Source organism: Vigna unguiculata, chromosome 6, assembly GCF_004118075.2.
Source record: "Vigna unguiculata cultivar IT97K-499-35 chromosome 6, ASM411807v1, whole genome shotgun sequence".
NCBI lineage: Eukaryota > Viridiplantae > Streptophyta > Magnoliopsida > Fabales > Fabaceae > Vigna > Vigna unguiculata.
This window is the reverse complement of record NC_040284.1, coordinates 30,079,012-30,094,421: the sequence shown is the minus strand read 5'-3', so window position 1 is coordinate 30,094,421 and position 15,410 is coordinate 30,079,012. Positions and strand designations below refer to the sequence as shown.

The window sequence follows — 15,410 nt, the reverse complement described above, 5'->3', positions numbered from 1 at the left end:
ATCATGAGAACTCAAAGACTTTAAAAGTATAAAAATTTTGATAGATGAGTCAAATCTGTGTGATTTTAAAAAAAAAAAAAAAAGTAGACTAAAATATCAATAAACTAGAATAATGATTTCTTCATTACTATACTTTAAATTTTTTTTCGACCAAGATTTCTTTTGCAGAGCTCAATTTTTCCTTAGAACTGTGGCCCAAGAACCCAAACAGCTTATTAGGCTAATTGGGCCTTATATAATTGGATTAATTATTACACTTGATTTTACATCTCTACAATTGATTCTTGCATTTTTCCAAAATGACGATAATTATTATATATATATATATATATATATATATATATATATATATATATATATATATTTTTTTTGAAATGTAACCAAACTCTTACACTTGTATTTTTTTTTTTTACATGTGCCTGTGTAGTTTAATTATGTTAGTTTCTCTTCTTCATTTAATATTTGTTATGGTATTACCAACCATGGCGTGATATTTAACTTGAATGCTTTGAAAAATGCTTTTGTAGTTTTGGACTAAAGCAAATTACTCAATAAACTTGGTATCTAGAAATGGAGTTAAGTTCGATGGTTACCTTGAACCACCAAAATTATGTTCATAATAATTTATTTTCTGGAAAGTGAATTGTAAAATACATTTTATAATGTTTTGAAAACTTTATTTTGTAACGATAAATCTTACCATGTGAAAGAACAGTATAGAATAATCAATTATTAATTTTGGATTATAAATCCTGGAATTCCCATTTTGAAATGGATTTTTTTATAATGCTTTCACAACATGTAATCCGAGGACCTTTTAATATATTCAGTATAACATTTTCAAAAGATGTAGAAAAATTATCTATAATATTTATAAAATAAAATTAGTGTTGGGATTTTTTTTTAATGATTCCAAAATTGTATCTGTTTGTAGTACACATTACCTGACATTCAGCAAAGTAAGCAACATGTTTGGGCCTCCAATGAGATAGCAATAGCAAATTATTGGTACTTAATTAAGAAACAGAAAACCCAGCCTCCGTACCCAGATTTCGTACCTCTCGTACACAACACTTGTTACATATTACCCTAATTTCATTCACTACTTTTCGGCATTGCCAATTCCCTATAGTTTAGTCACTCTCATCAGAACAACAAAAGATAAACACAAGCTGAAACTTTTGTAGATAAGTAATAGAATATGGGAGTTTGTATGATGGTTAAGGAAAAATTGATGAGAAAGGTGTGCGCACGTGTTGGTAGAAACGTTTTTGGTCATATTGTGGGTGACAGAGGGGAAGCAGAGAGTGGAGTGAGTCGGAAGAAACAAAAAAGAAAAGAGGGTGAGTTGAAGAATGAATGAGGAATGGAGAAAAAAATTGGCACATAAAAAATATAAAAAAGAAAAAGGGTGGGGTTGGGGTGGTTGGGGTTGGCATGGCATGGCATGGCATGGCATGGCATGGTATTATTATTGAGGATAGTGCCCTACCTGGTCACCATTCCATACCCAGAAAAAAGGTCCTACAAATAAGACAGCCCCACACACACATGCACAAAAACAAAAACAAATAGTACTAACCAACACTCAACTCCAACTTCTTTAATCACCCATTTACCACTTGGGGGAACCTACCTATTCACCCACTTCCAAAACTAAAAAAGGTGACCCTATTCTTCTTCTTCTTCTTCACGCCTTCCATTCATTCAAAACTTTATTTCTTTTCAACAAATTTTTAAAAAGAAAAAAAAAAAAAGAAGATTGCAACCTAAAATCATTAAATCAATTATGGCACTGTACGGTATGAGAATGAAGTTCTCTTCTTCTCACTGTCATATCTGCCGACATCAACACGTTCTCAGATTTTATTTTTTTTCCCCCAACAAATATGCAAGGACATGTTCACAGTAAAGAATAATTTTTCATACGTAAAATTTTGGGGACTGTACTCTCGATTTTGTTCCGATCTCGTATAACTGGAAACTTGATTGTGCAAAGAGATTTCGCTGTGTACTATATAGCTGGAAAAGGATATGGATCCCATGTAAATTTTTTTTCTTTTCAATTCTATCAATCTCAATCATTAATATATTTACATATATGTAATTGTATTTGTTACGTATAACAACACGAATTTCATCGGTTTGAGTAAAATTGTCGAGTACATTATACAAAAGAGTTTTGGATTTATCTTTTACCGATAAAAGATATCACTGAAAACAATAATGAATATTTTGTTAAATAGTAAACAAGGTTGAAAAACTGAACAATTATACTCTTTCGAAACATCAATCCGTTTGTTGTTCATATTGACTTACTACATTAGATGTTTCTCTGCCCAAAATATAGCACTGGTTAATTTTTTCAATGGTAACAATGATTGTCCCGATAAGTTTAAGTTATAGTAACGCCTATTAAGGAGGTAACGTCATTTATGCATGTTTTCCATGAAACATAAACTTAGACAATATTCCAAACACTTAGGACAGTAGAGCATGAAAAGATGCCTGATTAAGCAAGATCGAAATGGACAAATGCACACAGCTTTTTTCACTCTGCGATTGATGAGGCAAAAACATTAAGAGGAGGTGAAAGGGTGCATGTCCAAAACCAAGAACACGACAAAGAGGGCCACTTTAACATTAATAGAAGGACATGGTGATTTGTTTTCCATCCCTGTATGATCAGAGAGACACATCACATGGCTTTGGTGTCCTCTTCATGTTCTAAGGGTCACAAACTCCTTTTCCCAAATGCGTTTATCCATCACTCAACCAAGTCAAGTACTCCAACATCATCACCACTGCCATCTGCACCTCTCTTAATTGAACATTTATCTTTCATGCATCAATAATAATAGATTCTACCAAACATTTCAACCAAAACTCATTAAAGGTGACAACACCTCCACTCAATTGCCCACTGTGCTCCTTAATGCACCCCAAACATTTAGCCAAATCCAAACTAAAAAGAACCGTACAAGCTAAGAGAACTATCCAAGGCATTGATTCCCTAACGGATTAAGTATCGTATATATTGTAGCTAGCACAATGACTAGATGCCATATAGTTACAGTATTAGTTTATGAATGGTCCTAGCAGGAAAAAACAGGAAAACAAAATCCAAAGGCTGTAGGCTATATAAACTACATTTAAGCAAGTGCTTCTCACCGTACAAGAAGGGTTGAGAAGTAAGGGTAATAATATTACATTTGATGGAAGAAGTGCAGACTATTAACAGTCACATGATTTCAGTAGTCTAAAGACCCCACTGCTGTTATTCCAGTGCTTAAATTTCTTGGGTCTTGACGGCTCACATAGTCATCACAGATGCCGTTAGAGAGCCTTTGAATTGGAACCGAGTTCAATAGCTCGAGGCCAGAATTCCCCATTTGCTGCACTTCCTGAGGAGAAAGTATCTTTATGCACCATACACTATTTACGAATTCCCTGTCATAATATGAACAGAAAAAGGGCTCAATCATTTGATTTGGAAAAAAATAAAGATGCTTAAATCCACAACATAAAAATATCATCACCATGTGAAAGGCTAAAAAGCAATTAAATACAAGAGTATACTATTTCATAATTTCAAAAGGGATTAGTTAATACTTCATATTAAAGCTACCATATCATTTATAACAAGTTCCTCACTTTCTATACTTCTCAAAAGGTGCAGTGTTTAAAGGGAAAAGGAAGAAAAACAAAGAATAAGGTATGTTATGAAGTATAGTAGACTTACGGCCAGGGGCCATCACCAAGGAGAAGAACATCGTTCTCTCGGTCTACAAATACAAGCTGCCAGCCTGATCTCACAGGGTCCTCCAACTCGCCTTCAAGGCCAAACATTTGAGCAAGTTCACTTCGCAGCTCATGGTAGCTGCTGAATTTAGTGATATCCAGTGACCTTCCAAAGGACCCTGACTTATAAACCTGTACCAAGCAAGTTATGTAAAAATGTATGTACGTCAAGAATAATGAATTTTTTTGTTCTACTTAAAGAGAGTTAATCCTGCTGGAAAAGCTTACCTTCACAAAGGTTTTGTTCAGTGGGTTTCCTTGTCCAGCATTTTCTGGACTCTGCAGGTAACCTGATTCACCGCCAATACTGGGTGTTATTCCATGATTCAATGAAGAATCAGTCCCTGTGGTGGTATTCAGATAATTAGAAGATTGATATGGCATGGTTGAGGAGTCATTGTTGCTGCTAACCCCCTTAAGGGTTGACATTCCATTAGGCATGAGAAGGGACGTTGAATCTATATTAACACCAAATAAGAGATGGTTTTGTGGATCATTGCTCCCTTCTTGGTCTATGGAGCACTCCCTACCAGGAAAAGGTGGTAAGGTAATAGCATTTTGAGACACAGTACTCTGGGGCTGCCCTAGCTGCTCCACCTGAGGTAGAACACATTGAGAGACTCCGGTAGAAAGAAGAGGATCCACTGCAACACGCTTCGAAGGCCACCCTGTTGAATTTTGAACAGGAATCCAAGAGCTTGTTCTAGGAAGGTTCAGGAGGTGAGATGTTTCATCCTGTGGAAATGAACCCAAGATACTGTGCAGGGGAGAAACAATAGTAGGCACAGAGTTCCCATTCGAATCAGAAAAATTTTGCTGTTGGCACAAGGAAGAGATAGCTTGCATAGGTGGTGATTGAGGTGGAGGAGCTGAAACAAACTGAGACATTGAAGAAACTGCACTAGAAATTTGCTGATTATCTACAACTTGTTGCTGTTGTTGTTGCTGCTGTGTCTGCCGTAGTTGTTGTTGCTGGTGCTGATGATGATGCTGAGTATTGAATGAGTGCTGATGTTGTAAATGTTGCTGTAGATGAGCCTGAGTTTGCAGCTGAGATTGTGGTGAATGCTGATTCTCTTGATTATTTCCAAAAATCTGCTGATGCTGTGGCTGCTGCAACATCTGGGCCTGCACAAAAGCAGCGGTCCTGTTTGGGAAATTTTGCGGTTGTTGAAATTGAAGTATGGATGCAGAATGCTGTTTGGAAGGATCCAAACCCCTCATCTCCTGAACAGCAGCAGCAGCAGCTGCAGCTTGATACATATCTGTTGACATATTCAACATAGAGGGATCAAATCTAGGCTGCATCCAAGGATTAACACCAATCCCCTGAAAAGTAGGAGACTGAAGTCCCCTATCACTGTCTCGGAGCCACAAGAGAGATGAATTTAGGCCAAAATCATCATCCTTCATGCCTGCCACCATTTCAAGCAAGAAAAATCGGGAGAGCAAGGAGAATGAGTTTCCATCCATGCTTAAATGGAAGTCTTTGAAATTAATAAGCTAGGATATTATTCCTAAAGGTGGGGGTCAAGAAGCTCACCATGGAATGAAGGCAGTCCTGGAGGCCATGGTCGTTTAAGCCTAAGGGGGAAGGGAGACGGATACATAGGAAATGTAGTTAATGGCTCAATTTCCCACAGAGACACTCTAGGTTGTCTCTCTCCAGCAGTAGATTCATCCCAGCCAACCTGCAATCCAAATCAAAGCCAAGTTTTCATTTTTAAAATTCCTTGGTAAATATAACATACTAGAAATTTTACACTTCAGATGAAAAATATATGCCAGTATGATGAGAAAGCTTGAATGAAAAAACAATAGTATTTCCTAACAAACCTTCACTGAGCGCCAGTGTGAGTTTGGCCACCGGGCAGGATCCAGGTCACTAATGCCAGTTATTGTACCCATGTATCTGCGCAAGAAACATACATTAGTAATACATAATTACAATAAAAAACAAGTGTCGTCAACTTTATTAAATGGTTAGCCATATCTTCTCTGACAATGAGAAATTTATTCAACTAAACACTCATGCTTTTTTTATTCTTTACTCAAGCTATTTATCATGACCTTACTAAGGATCAGAGGTTTGATCAAGATGATACAAATATTGCTTTACTGTTACACACCATCACATCTTAGACAGGTTTTTTCACACCCTATCAAAGCCCTCACAGTTGTTTAATGAATTGAAGCATACAGCACGTACACTGAAAGTCAAAATCTGTGCTTCATGTTGATAATATGATTAGTATTCTTTAGGTCACTATAAATCTTAACAATATTCAGGTCCCCATTGGTATCTTTCCTCAAAGAAAGTTTAAAAAACCTACCGCCGCACACTTGATTCCTCAGTTTCAAACAACATCCTGAACCGCATACCAACTGAAACTCGAGTATGATACACAGCTTTAACATACTTCGCTAAGGGTATGACAAATTCTGATGGGCTAGCACTGAAATTATAAAAAGAAAAAAAAAATAGTCAATTAAAGCAAACATTTCCATGACTTTAAAGTTTTGCCAAAAGTGTACTAATTATACCGTGGATTATAGAAAATGGTGAAACGACTATTTGTTGCAGCTGCATGAGCTGCTGCTGCAAGAAGCCCCAAGTGCATACTATCACTTGACAACACTGATGAAGGCATCACAGTTTGTGGTCGGTTAGCACGGCGGATCCCAAGAAGAAGTTGGTTCTTTTCATTCCTATACAAGAAAATGCACATTAATGAACATTCCTATATCAACATTTGGATCCCAAGAAGAAGTTGGTTCTTTTCATTCTTGTACAAGAAAATGCACGCACGTTAATGAACATTCCTATATCTAACATTTCTCGCACATTATCTTAATAAAGCAAACAGATATAAGAGATAACGAGTAACCACACATCTTAAAGTCTGACCCACGTGTCAATGAATCACTTTTCTTTTCAGTATAATGACATGTTCTTTAGAATGGCCAAATGAGACGCAAGTCACACGGCCTGATTCAGGGTGGAAAAGTCAATCAGCCAAAATTCTAAAGGTCAAGATTGAATTTATGAGAAATCCAGAGGTGGAGAAGTAGGGTAATATTAATGCTGTTCAGAGAAATACCAGCACACGTATTTGGAGAGCAGGAAACAATTAAATTACTTGCCAGATAAACAGCACAGAATCACCAGCTACAAGTCTTTTAGCACTCACAAAGACACTCCACCCAGTTGTAAGTAGATGCCTTTTGGGCTGGCCTACAGAGGAAAAGAAATAAAAACCAACTTCAAACATTGTAGACAAAAACTGAACATAGAAGTCTCAGACTGAGAGGAAAAGTACACTATTGCAATTAAGTTGCCGGAAACCCAGCTTTTTAACTCACCCCGGAAGATATGTCTGAATTTCCATTCATTACCATGCAAATCCCTTGCAATTAATTCTTGAGCAGGAGGCTGCTGAGAAAAATCCTGCAAGATCGCAACTATAAATATAAGACCCAAGAAATTAGAGCAGACTCCGTAAACAGGTTTGACCACATAATATGGTCTTTTTCACAGAGACTTACCAATGCAGGGAATACTTTTTCAGCTGCACGGCGAGGTACAGAGAATCCCCCATGAGTGCTTGTGTCACTTGCAGTCAAAGTTTTGCAGAAATAGTTTGTTGGCTGTTTACTAGGAGTGCCCAATTCTGCTGGAAGGTATGCCTCCTTTTGCTCTTGCTGAAAAATAGACATAGTTAAAAGCTGAAGAATGACCACAACTCTGAAAGTTCCAAAACCAGTTATCAATAAAGATTTGAGAGTGATGTACTGGATTCAGAGGTTGCAAGGTCATCTGTGCATACACTTCATCAGTCTCTGCATCAGCCTGAATCCCAAATAAACAAAAAGATAATTAAAGCAAAGAGGCTGCAGGATCCAACAAGGTAAAAATTGAAGCAATCAAAGGCCAAAAGAAACCAATCATCTCACTAAAACAAGTAAGCAATTCGTACATGCATAGTCATGTTATGAAGTTGACAAATGAGTTGAGGAGGCAAGCTTGGGTAATTTGGGATATGAGCATCCACTTCCTTGTTGGTCGAAACAGCCACCTGAGAAAAAAAAAATAGTGCAGAGTGAGGATATACTTGTGCATGTAGTTTATGCAGAAAAGAAAGGAAAAAATTTTGAATGAGAAGGTTCATGTGGTGGTTCTGGGAGGTAAGTGAAGTTACTTCATTAGCCTTTAACATTTCAAGACTAAAGAATTGAGCTTGGGAACACCAGTTAAGCATAAATATACACATGGTTCCCCAGAATGAAAGAAAAAACAGGTTTTGCTAAACAAAAGTGTAACAGTAACCCCACCCCATCCTCCTAATTAGAAGCAATACGGAGACAGAGACAAGAGACAAGAGAGCATCCTCATGCCCAGAAACACAAGATTCGCATTATTACTTTATTCTCAACACTGGTAAGAGAATGTTACCACAATGTCCACAAGGCTAGTAGCAATACAATAATCAAACATCATATATTTTACTCACTTGTTCACTGTGACCTTGTGGAAAGTATACCACGCGGCTACCAACTGCTGGTAAAGAGACAAGGGGACCAGCACATGCATGCCAAAGTTCTGAATCTAGAACTCGCCTTTCCCCTGCAAAACCCACCCGAATGTCATCAAACATTAAGTAATATCAAGAGCCCACACCAACAAACTCATTTTGGCATACTCATGTCAAATCCAAGATCTTCAAACCAATAACCGAATCCCAAAACCAAATTACGTTTTTTCTCTGATCTCTGAGCTGTGAATAAACAAGAGAAAAGCATAGCCCAAATAGTTAAATTTCCACATCCCCGACTCAACATTAGCACCGGCCATGTTAGACGTACAAAAGACTTCATTGGCTTGGCTAATCATGTTAACACAAAGAACACACTCTAATCCTCCAGGGATTGAGGTTGCAAGAACCAGTTTCAGAAAAGTTGAGAACCGAAAACCAAGAGATGAAATTTTGGAAGAAGAAAGAGGAAGAGAAAGAAAAGAAGAAGAGGAGGAAGAAAGTGGTTACCTTCCTGGGGCGGAGGACTAAAACCAGCTGAAGAAAGTCTCATTTGAGCTAAAAAAGTCTCAGGCAAATCAGTAACTTAAAAATTGAGTCCAGAATCACAACACTACCAATTAGGCAACAAAATTCTCACAAAATAACAACTTCCACCACAAAGCAAGCCTTGTCCCCTCCTCCTTCCTTCCCACGGCAGAATAACATTCTTAGTGATCTTTGTCCCAGTTTTTAACACGTCTTAAAACCCAACGAAATCCACTAATTACCCACGAGATTCCCACACTTACAAACTCAACCAAAACCAGTGTCACAACCAAAGTCGATTGTTTTACGTCTCATTCGATACCGGTTCTCTTCAACCCCCAACACCCCAGGTTGCAATCGTGAACATAAGTCCTCATTACACAGAACAGAGTGTGTGGGAAACGCACGTGTGGTCTGAGTGCCAAATTTAGCAACAATCTGAAAGAGCAAGTAGAGGGTGAAGCGGAAGAAAGGAAGAAGCCGAAAAGCACGTAGATCTCAGAAAAAGAGCGGCGAATCCAAGAAGAGAGAGAGGTTAAGGGATGAGTGATTGACAGAGAGGTAAGAAGGTTGGGTGAGGAGTAGAAAATGGAGAGTCAGCGTTAGGCTCATTTCATTTCCGGTAATGGAAAAATGGGAAGTAGCAGTGGTTGTGTGTTGTGCTTTATTTTTATGGTTACGGTTTGTGGTCATGGTCATGTTCAAGCTATACTACTACTACTCTACTTCTAACTTGGTGACCATGCTACTACTATAGCTTTACCCTCCCTCTTCTCCTTTCTCTCTCTCCCTACTCCAATCAATCAAAACGCAACCGCCATTATTTTTGGGCGTCCTTTTAAGAGTGAGAGTGCTTACAAGTGTTGCATTTTTTCTAGGGAGAGAGAAAGAGTTTTGCTTTTTATTATTATTACTTTTCGTGCCCACCATTTCATTTTCAGACAACCTGCGAGGGAGATTTTAGATTTACATTTCCTCTCCCATTCCTAATTATGGATTAACTGTAATGTAATTAAAATCTGTTATATAGAGAGTATAAGAATTTATTTAAATTATTACTACTACTGAATTTATCGAATTGATTTACTATTTGTTATCCAGTTATTGTTTAATTACTTACATATATCCAATTTTGTAAACTTCATGCTCGCCAAAGGCTGATGGAAATCCTATACTAACTAATCATATAGTTAATATAATTGGTAAATACTAATGATTATATGTGTTTGCGTGTTTTTATTCGATCTGACATCAATTCAATTTCCCTTCACCATTTTAAGTTTTTCTTATCTCGATATGTGAAACTTTTTTAGTCAATGTTGTTAACAATTTTTCAAAAAATAACTCAAGTGTTTGTTTGTAAAAATGTTCTCCCATTCTTTTCAATTCAATGAGTATCATCCGAGAAAAAAAAAAACATTGAACAAATATTTAAATTTAAAAATAAAGCTTGAAGCAATTTCTTACAGATTGTCTGTTTCTTTCCTTCTTTTTCTTATGGATGAGTAAATAAAAAGAATTCTAAAAAAGTATATAATTTTTGTCTTGAAAACAAATACAAGTACAAGCCCGAACTACTTTTAAGAATTTAATTAAACTCTAATTCTAAACGTTACAAAAAATAGAAGTACAAAAATATTTCCGCTCTGATAATGGGAAAAAACCTGAGAGATTAAGGTAGGTTTAAGGGGAATAAAAATAATTTGATTGAAATTTATAATCCATTAGAAATGTTTAAATTAAACCGAAAGGTACTAGGTATAAGAATGAATTGAATTTTTGGATAACATTGTCCTCCTGTGGGGGTAGAATAATTTATTTAAGATAAAGTTGGACCATTTGCAAAATCTAAATGCAGGTGCATTGATTTTGACAATGCAGTGACCCAACTTTGAGAATCATGAGGTAAGGAAGATACAGTGTCATATGTTGATAGTCAGTTATCTCTTTAGATGTCAAACCAAATCCTATTTTAAAATTTCCCTCTTCCTCCTCGTATAAACAACATATTTTCATAACTTTCCACTTTATGTTTCATCAAATTATGATATCATATCAAACTAGTTTTTACAGTATTTCAAGTTTTGAAGAGTAAATATTTGAACCAATTCACCACGAGGTCACACTTGTCGCAGTTTTTATCGAATAGGTAATCAATTTTTAAACGTTGTATATGTTCATTTCTTAAAACAAACAAATTGTTCAATGCTTGTCTTATTCAGTATGGAACCACATTTTATGAGTTACTTTCTATTTTATTTAATTTGGATAACTTGTTGGTGACCTAACTAATAACAAGTTATATCTTTTTAAGTATAATGTTGAATTTAATTTATGTGAATTAAAGAGACATTTGCAGAGTTGAACTGTTTCGATTTAAATTAACAGGGATTCAGAATAACCTATGAATATGAACAAGAGCTATGGCTAAAATATAGTAATCACTACCATTTTTAAAACTACAGAAATGTTTGACCTAAAAAATACTACAGATGTTTCTGCATATTCTTCTTATGTTTATATTGCTGAAAATAATATTTCATTTTAACCCATTTATTCTACAATAATGGTTGTTTTCGAGTTCTACACTTATGTTATGACAGACAAAATATATAACAAAAATAGGATGATACATAAACTGGAACAATTCATTGCGTTCTCTTTGTTTCAAGAGGGAATGAGAAAAAAAATAAAATATATATATATATATATATATATATATATATATATATATATATATATCAGCTCTCTTTTATTTGATTATGAAAAGAAAATAAAAAATAATGTAAATCCCCTATTGATCTTTAATGTAGGGTTGGTTTTTTTCTTTTTTTTTTCTCTTTCCTTTGTCATTCTTCTTCTTTTTTTTCACGTGATCATAAATATCTAAAAAAGGTCGGGGGAAAGTCTCACCATTAATGAATATAAACAAAGACATCTGGCTTGTTTATTTTTTTACTCATTTGTTAGAAATCAAGGTTAGGCCCAGTTTAAGTCACTATACTATAATCACTATTATCTTCTAAATATAGTTAAATAATGAAATTTTGTTAATTATCTCCTCACCAATATTTTACTAAACCGTTGCATTGGAACCTACCAAAGTAAAATAAATAACTTGGGTATGATTCATTTGTCCCATGATTTGAAAAAGGACGTGAGAGTAGCGAATTATATTGCCAATTTTGGCCATTATGTTGAGAGAAAAGTTGAATAACACAAAGCATGGCATGTTACTATTTTCTTTTATTAGAGTTTATTTTTTACGTACAGCATAAGTATTTTATAGTATCAATTAATGAAAACATTATTTTAAAATGATTATTATAAAACCAAAAAATTTATAATAAAAAATATTTTACATGATGAATACATATTATTGTATCTACCTACTTAACTTACATATTATATTATCTAACCCCGTATTCCTACCCACCACGTGATTGGTTGAAATTGCTTAGTTCCTTTTTGGTTCGCTATCCATGTTTTAATACATATTAGGCTTCACCGCTGGGAATTTATATATATGTCAACATTTTTCTTATCAAAGAAAAAACAATATTTCTTTTACCCTCAATTTATACAGAGCGTGCTAAATTTTCTTTTGTGTTGTATAAAAATATATAGCTTGTAATTTCATTCGACAGATAAATAATTTCTAACCGTTATAATGAAAATAATAATTAGCTGTTAAATATATAGAATTTTGTTACCTGATGTTACAGCTATAAAAATTCCAGAAAGATCTGCTAGTTCAGTTCTCAAAATTTGATTCTTAATATTGTTTAATCTATTATGTCCGTAATATCTTTATTTTCTTTCACTATGTCAAATTTTGTTATCAAATATTATTTGATGTAATACAAAAAAAAAAAAAACTTTATCATTTATGTTATGTGCTTCTGCCATGAAAGAACAAGAGATTGATAGGGATGATTAATATAACGATTCGAAGAAATGATAAAGTGACTTAGTAATTATACGAAGAAAAAAAATATCGTGGATTTGATGTTAAAAAAAAAGTGTTTGTGTTTACTTTCTATGTATAATAAATGTGAATCATACCTTACTTTCACCTTTTATATATCTATATTATACAATTATTCTATAATGTAAAATTGAAACTTTTTCAGAAGTTATTTTAAGCATATTGGAAAATATTAATTATGTTAACAGAAAATTTGATTACTTTTGCAATGCGTTCAAAATAGTTGATTATCTTATGTTTCATAAGTTATACAAACAATTAATTTAGATAATAAACAAATTGTTCAGGTAAAATTACTACTCAATCTTTGTGACTGTTTATATTAAGTTTATTTATTAAATTATGAATAACGGGATTAATTATTATTAAATATAATCTATTGTATCAAAACCAATTATATATCTGATTAAATTTTTGCACAATCATTTACTATTGATTTTTATTTTTCTATTTGATTCTTTTTCCCTTTATATCTTTTCAATTTTAAGATAGTGAAACAATCACATGCAAATAAATGATTAAATTTTGTATTGGATAATACCTTGATTAATACATTAGCTAGTTGAGCATGACCGATATAAACAGCTTTCGATAATTTGGTTTAGCTAACATTCAACCTTATAAAATTAAATTTTACATAAAAATTAATCTCATTATATATATATATATATATATATATATATATATATATATATATATATATATATATATATATATATATATTATTTTGATACAATCTCTGATAAATATGAAAATTGAATTTTCCTCGATAAAGCTCCTCCCTTCAAACGCCACCATTAAGTTTGGTAATAAATAAGATTGGTGAGTGACTTTTTAAAAAAACAATCAATGAGAACTCGAAATTAATGAAGAACTTTCTACTGCATGCATTTTTTTCTTTAATATTTATTTTTTAATATTATTTATATAATACAATAAAAAAGTTTCTACTTTTCTTCCTTTAATACTTGAATAGAGACAAACACTGGTAAGGTTTTTTTCTTTCTTTATTTTATTTAAGGTATCAATTTGGTCTGTTTTCCCAATCAAGCTTCTCCCATTTCACTTTTACGTTAGTTCTTCTCCTATTTTATTACGGTAGTTCAAATTATTGTCAACATATTCCAAACCTTTCATTATTAATTTCTTCATTTTTTTTCTTCAATAATAAATGGAGGATGATGGTTCTTCACACAACTTTTCTAAAACAAGTAATAATGAAAACCACTGAATTTAAATAGAAAAGAAAGTCTACGCCGGTTTTATTCAAAGTGGGAAAATTTTGAAAACAAATAATTTAATAAACTTTGTCTTTGGAAATGTGTATTAATACCTAGAGTTGAATATGTATATATGTATCACTTTCTATGCTCATAAACTTGGCAAAAGGATGGTAGAAAATATAAGAAGTAAAATGCAAAAGATGAAAGATAGGGAAGTGTTTGTTAATAATTCATTTTTAAGGATAAAGATATAATAAATAATTTGAGGATTAAAATGGTGTAGAAATGCAAATAGGGATGAGGTGTGATGAAGTAATAATGTTTTTTAACATAGTAATTAAATTTAGAGTGGGTTAAAAAAGTAAAATAAAAAGAAAAAGAAGTGCGTAAGTAGGAATATTTAGGGATTGAGGAAAAAGAGTGTTGAGTGTGAAAGGAAAAGATTTGGTGATGGGACATAACAGTGTACAGTAGACGTAGTGGTATAGCTACAGTTACAGTACTTTCTTTATTGGTCGCTGTCCAACTTGTACGTACCTCTTACCCCACCATCACTTTCGCACTTTGCACCCCCATTTATTAATTTCATTACTCTCAATTCTATTTCTTCAAATAATATCTCCTCTTCATAAAATAGATCGTGGAGTATTTCTGATCAGTAACAAACAATTTTATTTTCTTGTATTTTAAGTTTTTAATTTTAAAAGTTTTTCTTTATAATATTTTCAGTTTTTAGTTTTAAATATTTGTTTTCCAGTGTTGTAATATTAATTAGGAGTTTTTTTGTTTGTTCAAAAAATTTAATTCTTCGAAGTTTCTTTTTTAGCTTTAGAAGTGTGGCTTTTAATATTTAAAATTTTTAATTTCAGAAGTTTGTTTTGGATTACAAGTTTTTAGTCTTATAAGTTTCTTTTATAGCACTTCAAGTTTTTAATTTCAAAAATTCATTTTCAGATACTTTATATATTTAGTCTCTAATTTTTTTAAAAATAATCTTCTAATAAATACAAGATAATTCAGATTTTGAAAGATAGCTTAAATATTCTAGTTTAAGACCACTCAAACTTTGAATGAGGACATTCATATTTTATTGTAATTTATTATAGTAACCTAGGTTGTTTAATTTTGTTTATTTGGTTCAATTAAAAACATCGTGATAACTAGATTCGTTAAAGTGTAAATGGTATTTTAAATAGTGTAGATTAACATTTTAAAATATATTTAATAGTTATACACATTATAATTTTAATTATTCTTCTGATTTATAAAGCCCACCGTTTTTATTATTTTAAAATTCTTGTTCACTTTTATGTGGGATTCTGATTTTGTTTAACATTT

At 33.2% G+C, this 15,410-nt stretch overlaps 1 protein-coding gene across 1 annotated transcript; it reads right to left on the bottom strand.

Annotated features, from left to right (window-relative positions):
- Nucleotides 1–2,887: 2,887 nt before the first annotated feature.
- On the bottom strand, nt 2,888–9,686 carry LOC114187706 (auxin response factor 6-like). The gene is made up of 14 exons (XM_028076025.1): nt 8,844–9,686; nt 8,313–8,425; nt 7,779–7,877; nt 7,595–7,651; nt 7,348–7,503; nt 7,165–7,249; nt 6,946–7,036; nt 6,346–6,510; nt 6,135–6,257; nt 5,638–5,713; nt 5,345–5,492; nt 4,030–5,216; nt 3,743–3,933; nt 2,888–3,450 (listed from the first exon to the last, which is right to left on the bottom strand). Exons 1-14 carry the CDS (start codon nt 8,884–8,886, stop codon nt 3,252–3,254), a joined length of 2,733 nt encoding a protein of 910 aa, XP_027931826.1. The 5' UTR covers nt 8,887–9,686; the 3' UTR covers nt 2,888–3,251.
- Nucleotides 9,687–15,410: the final 5,724 nt, after the last annotated feature.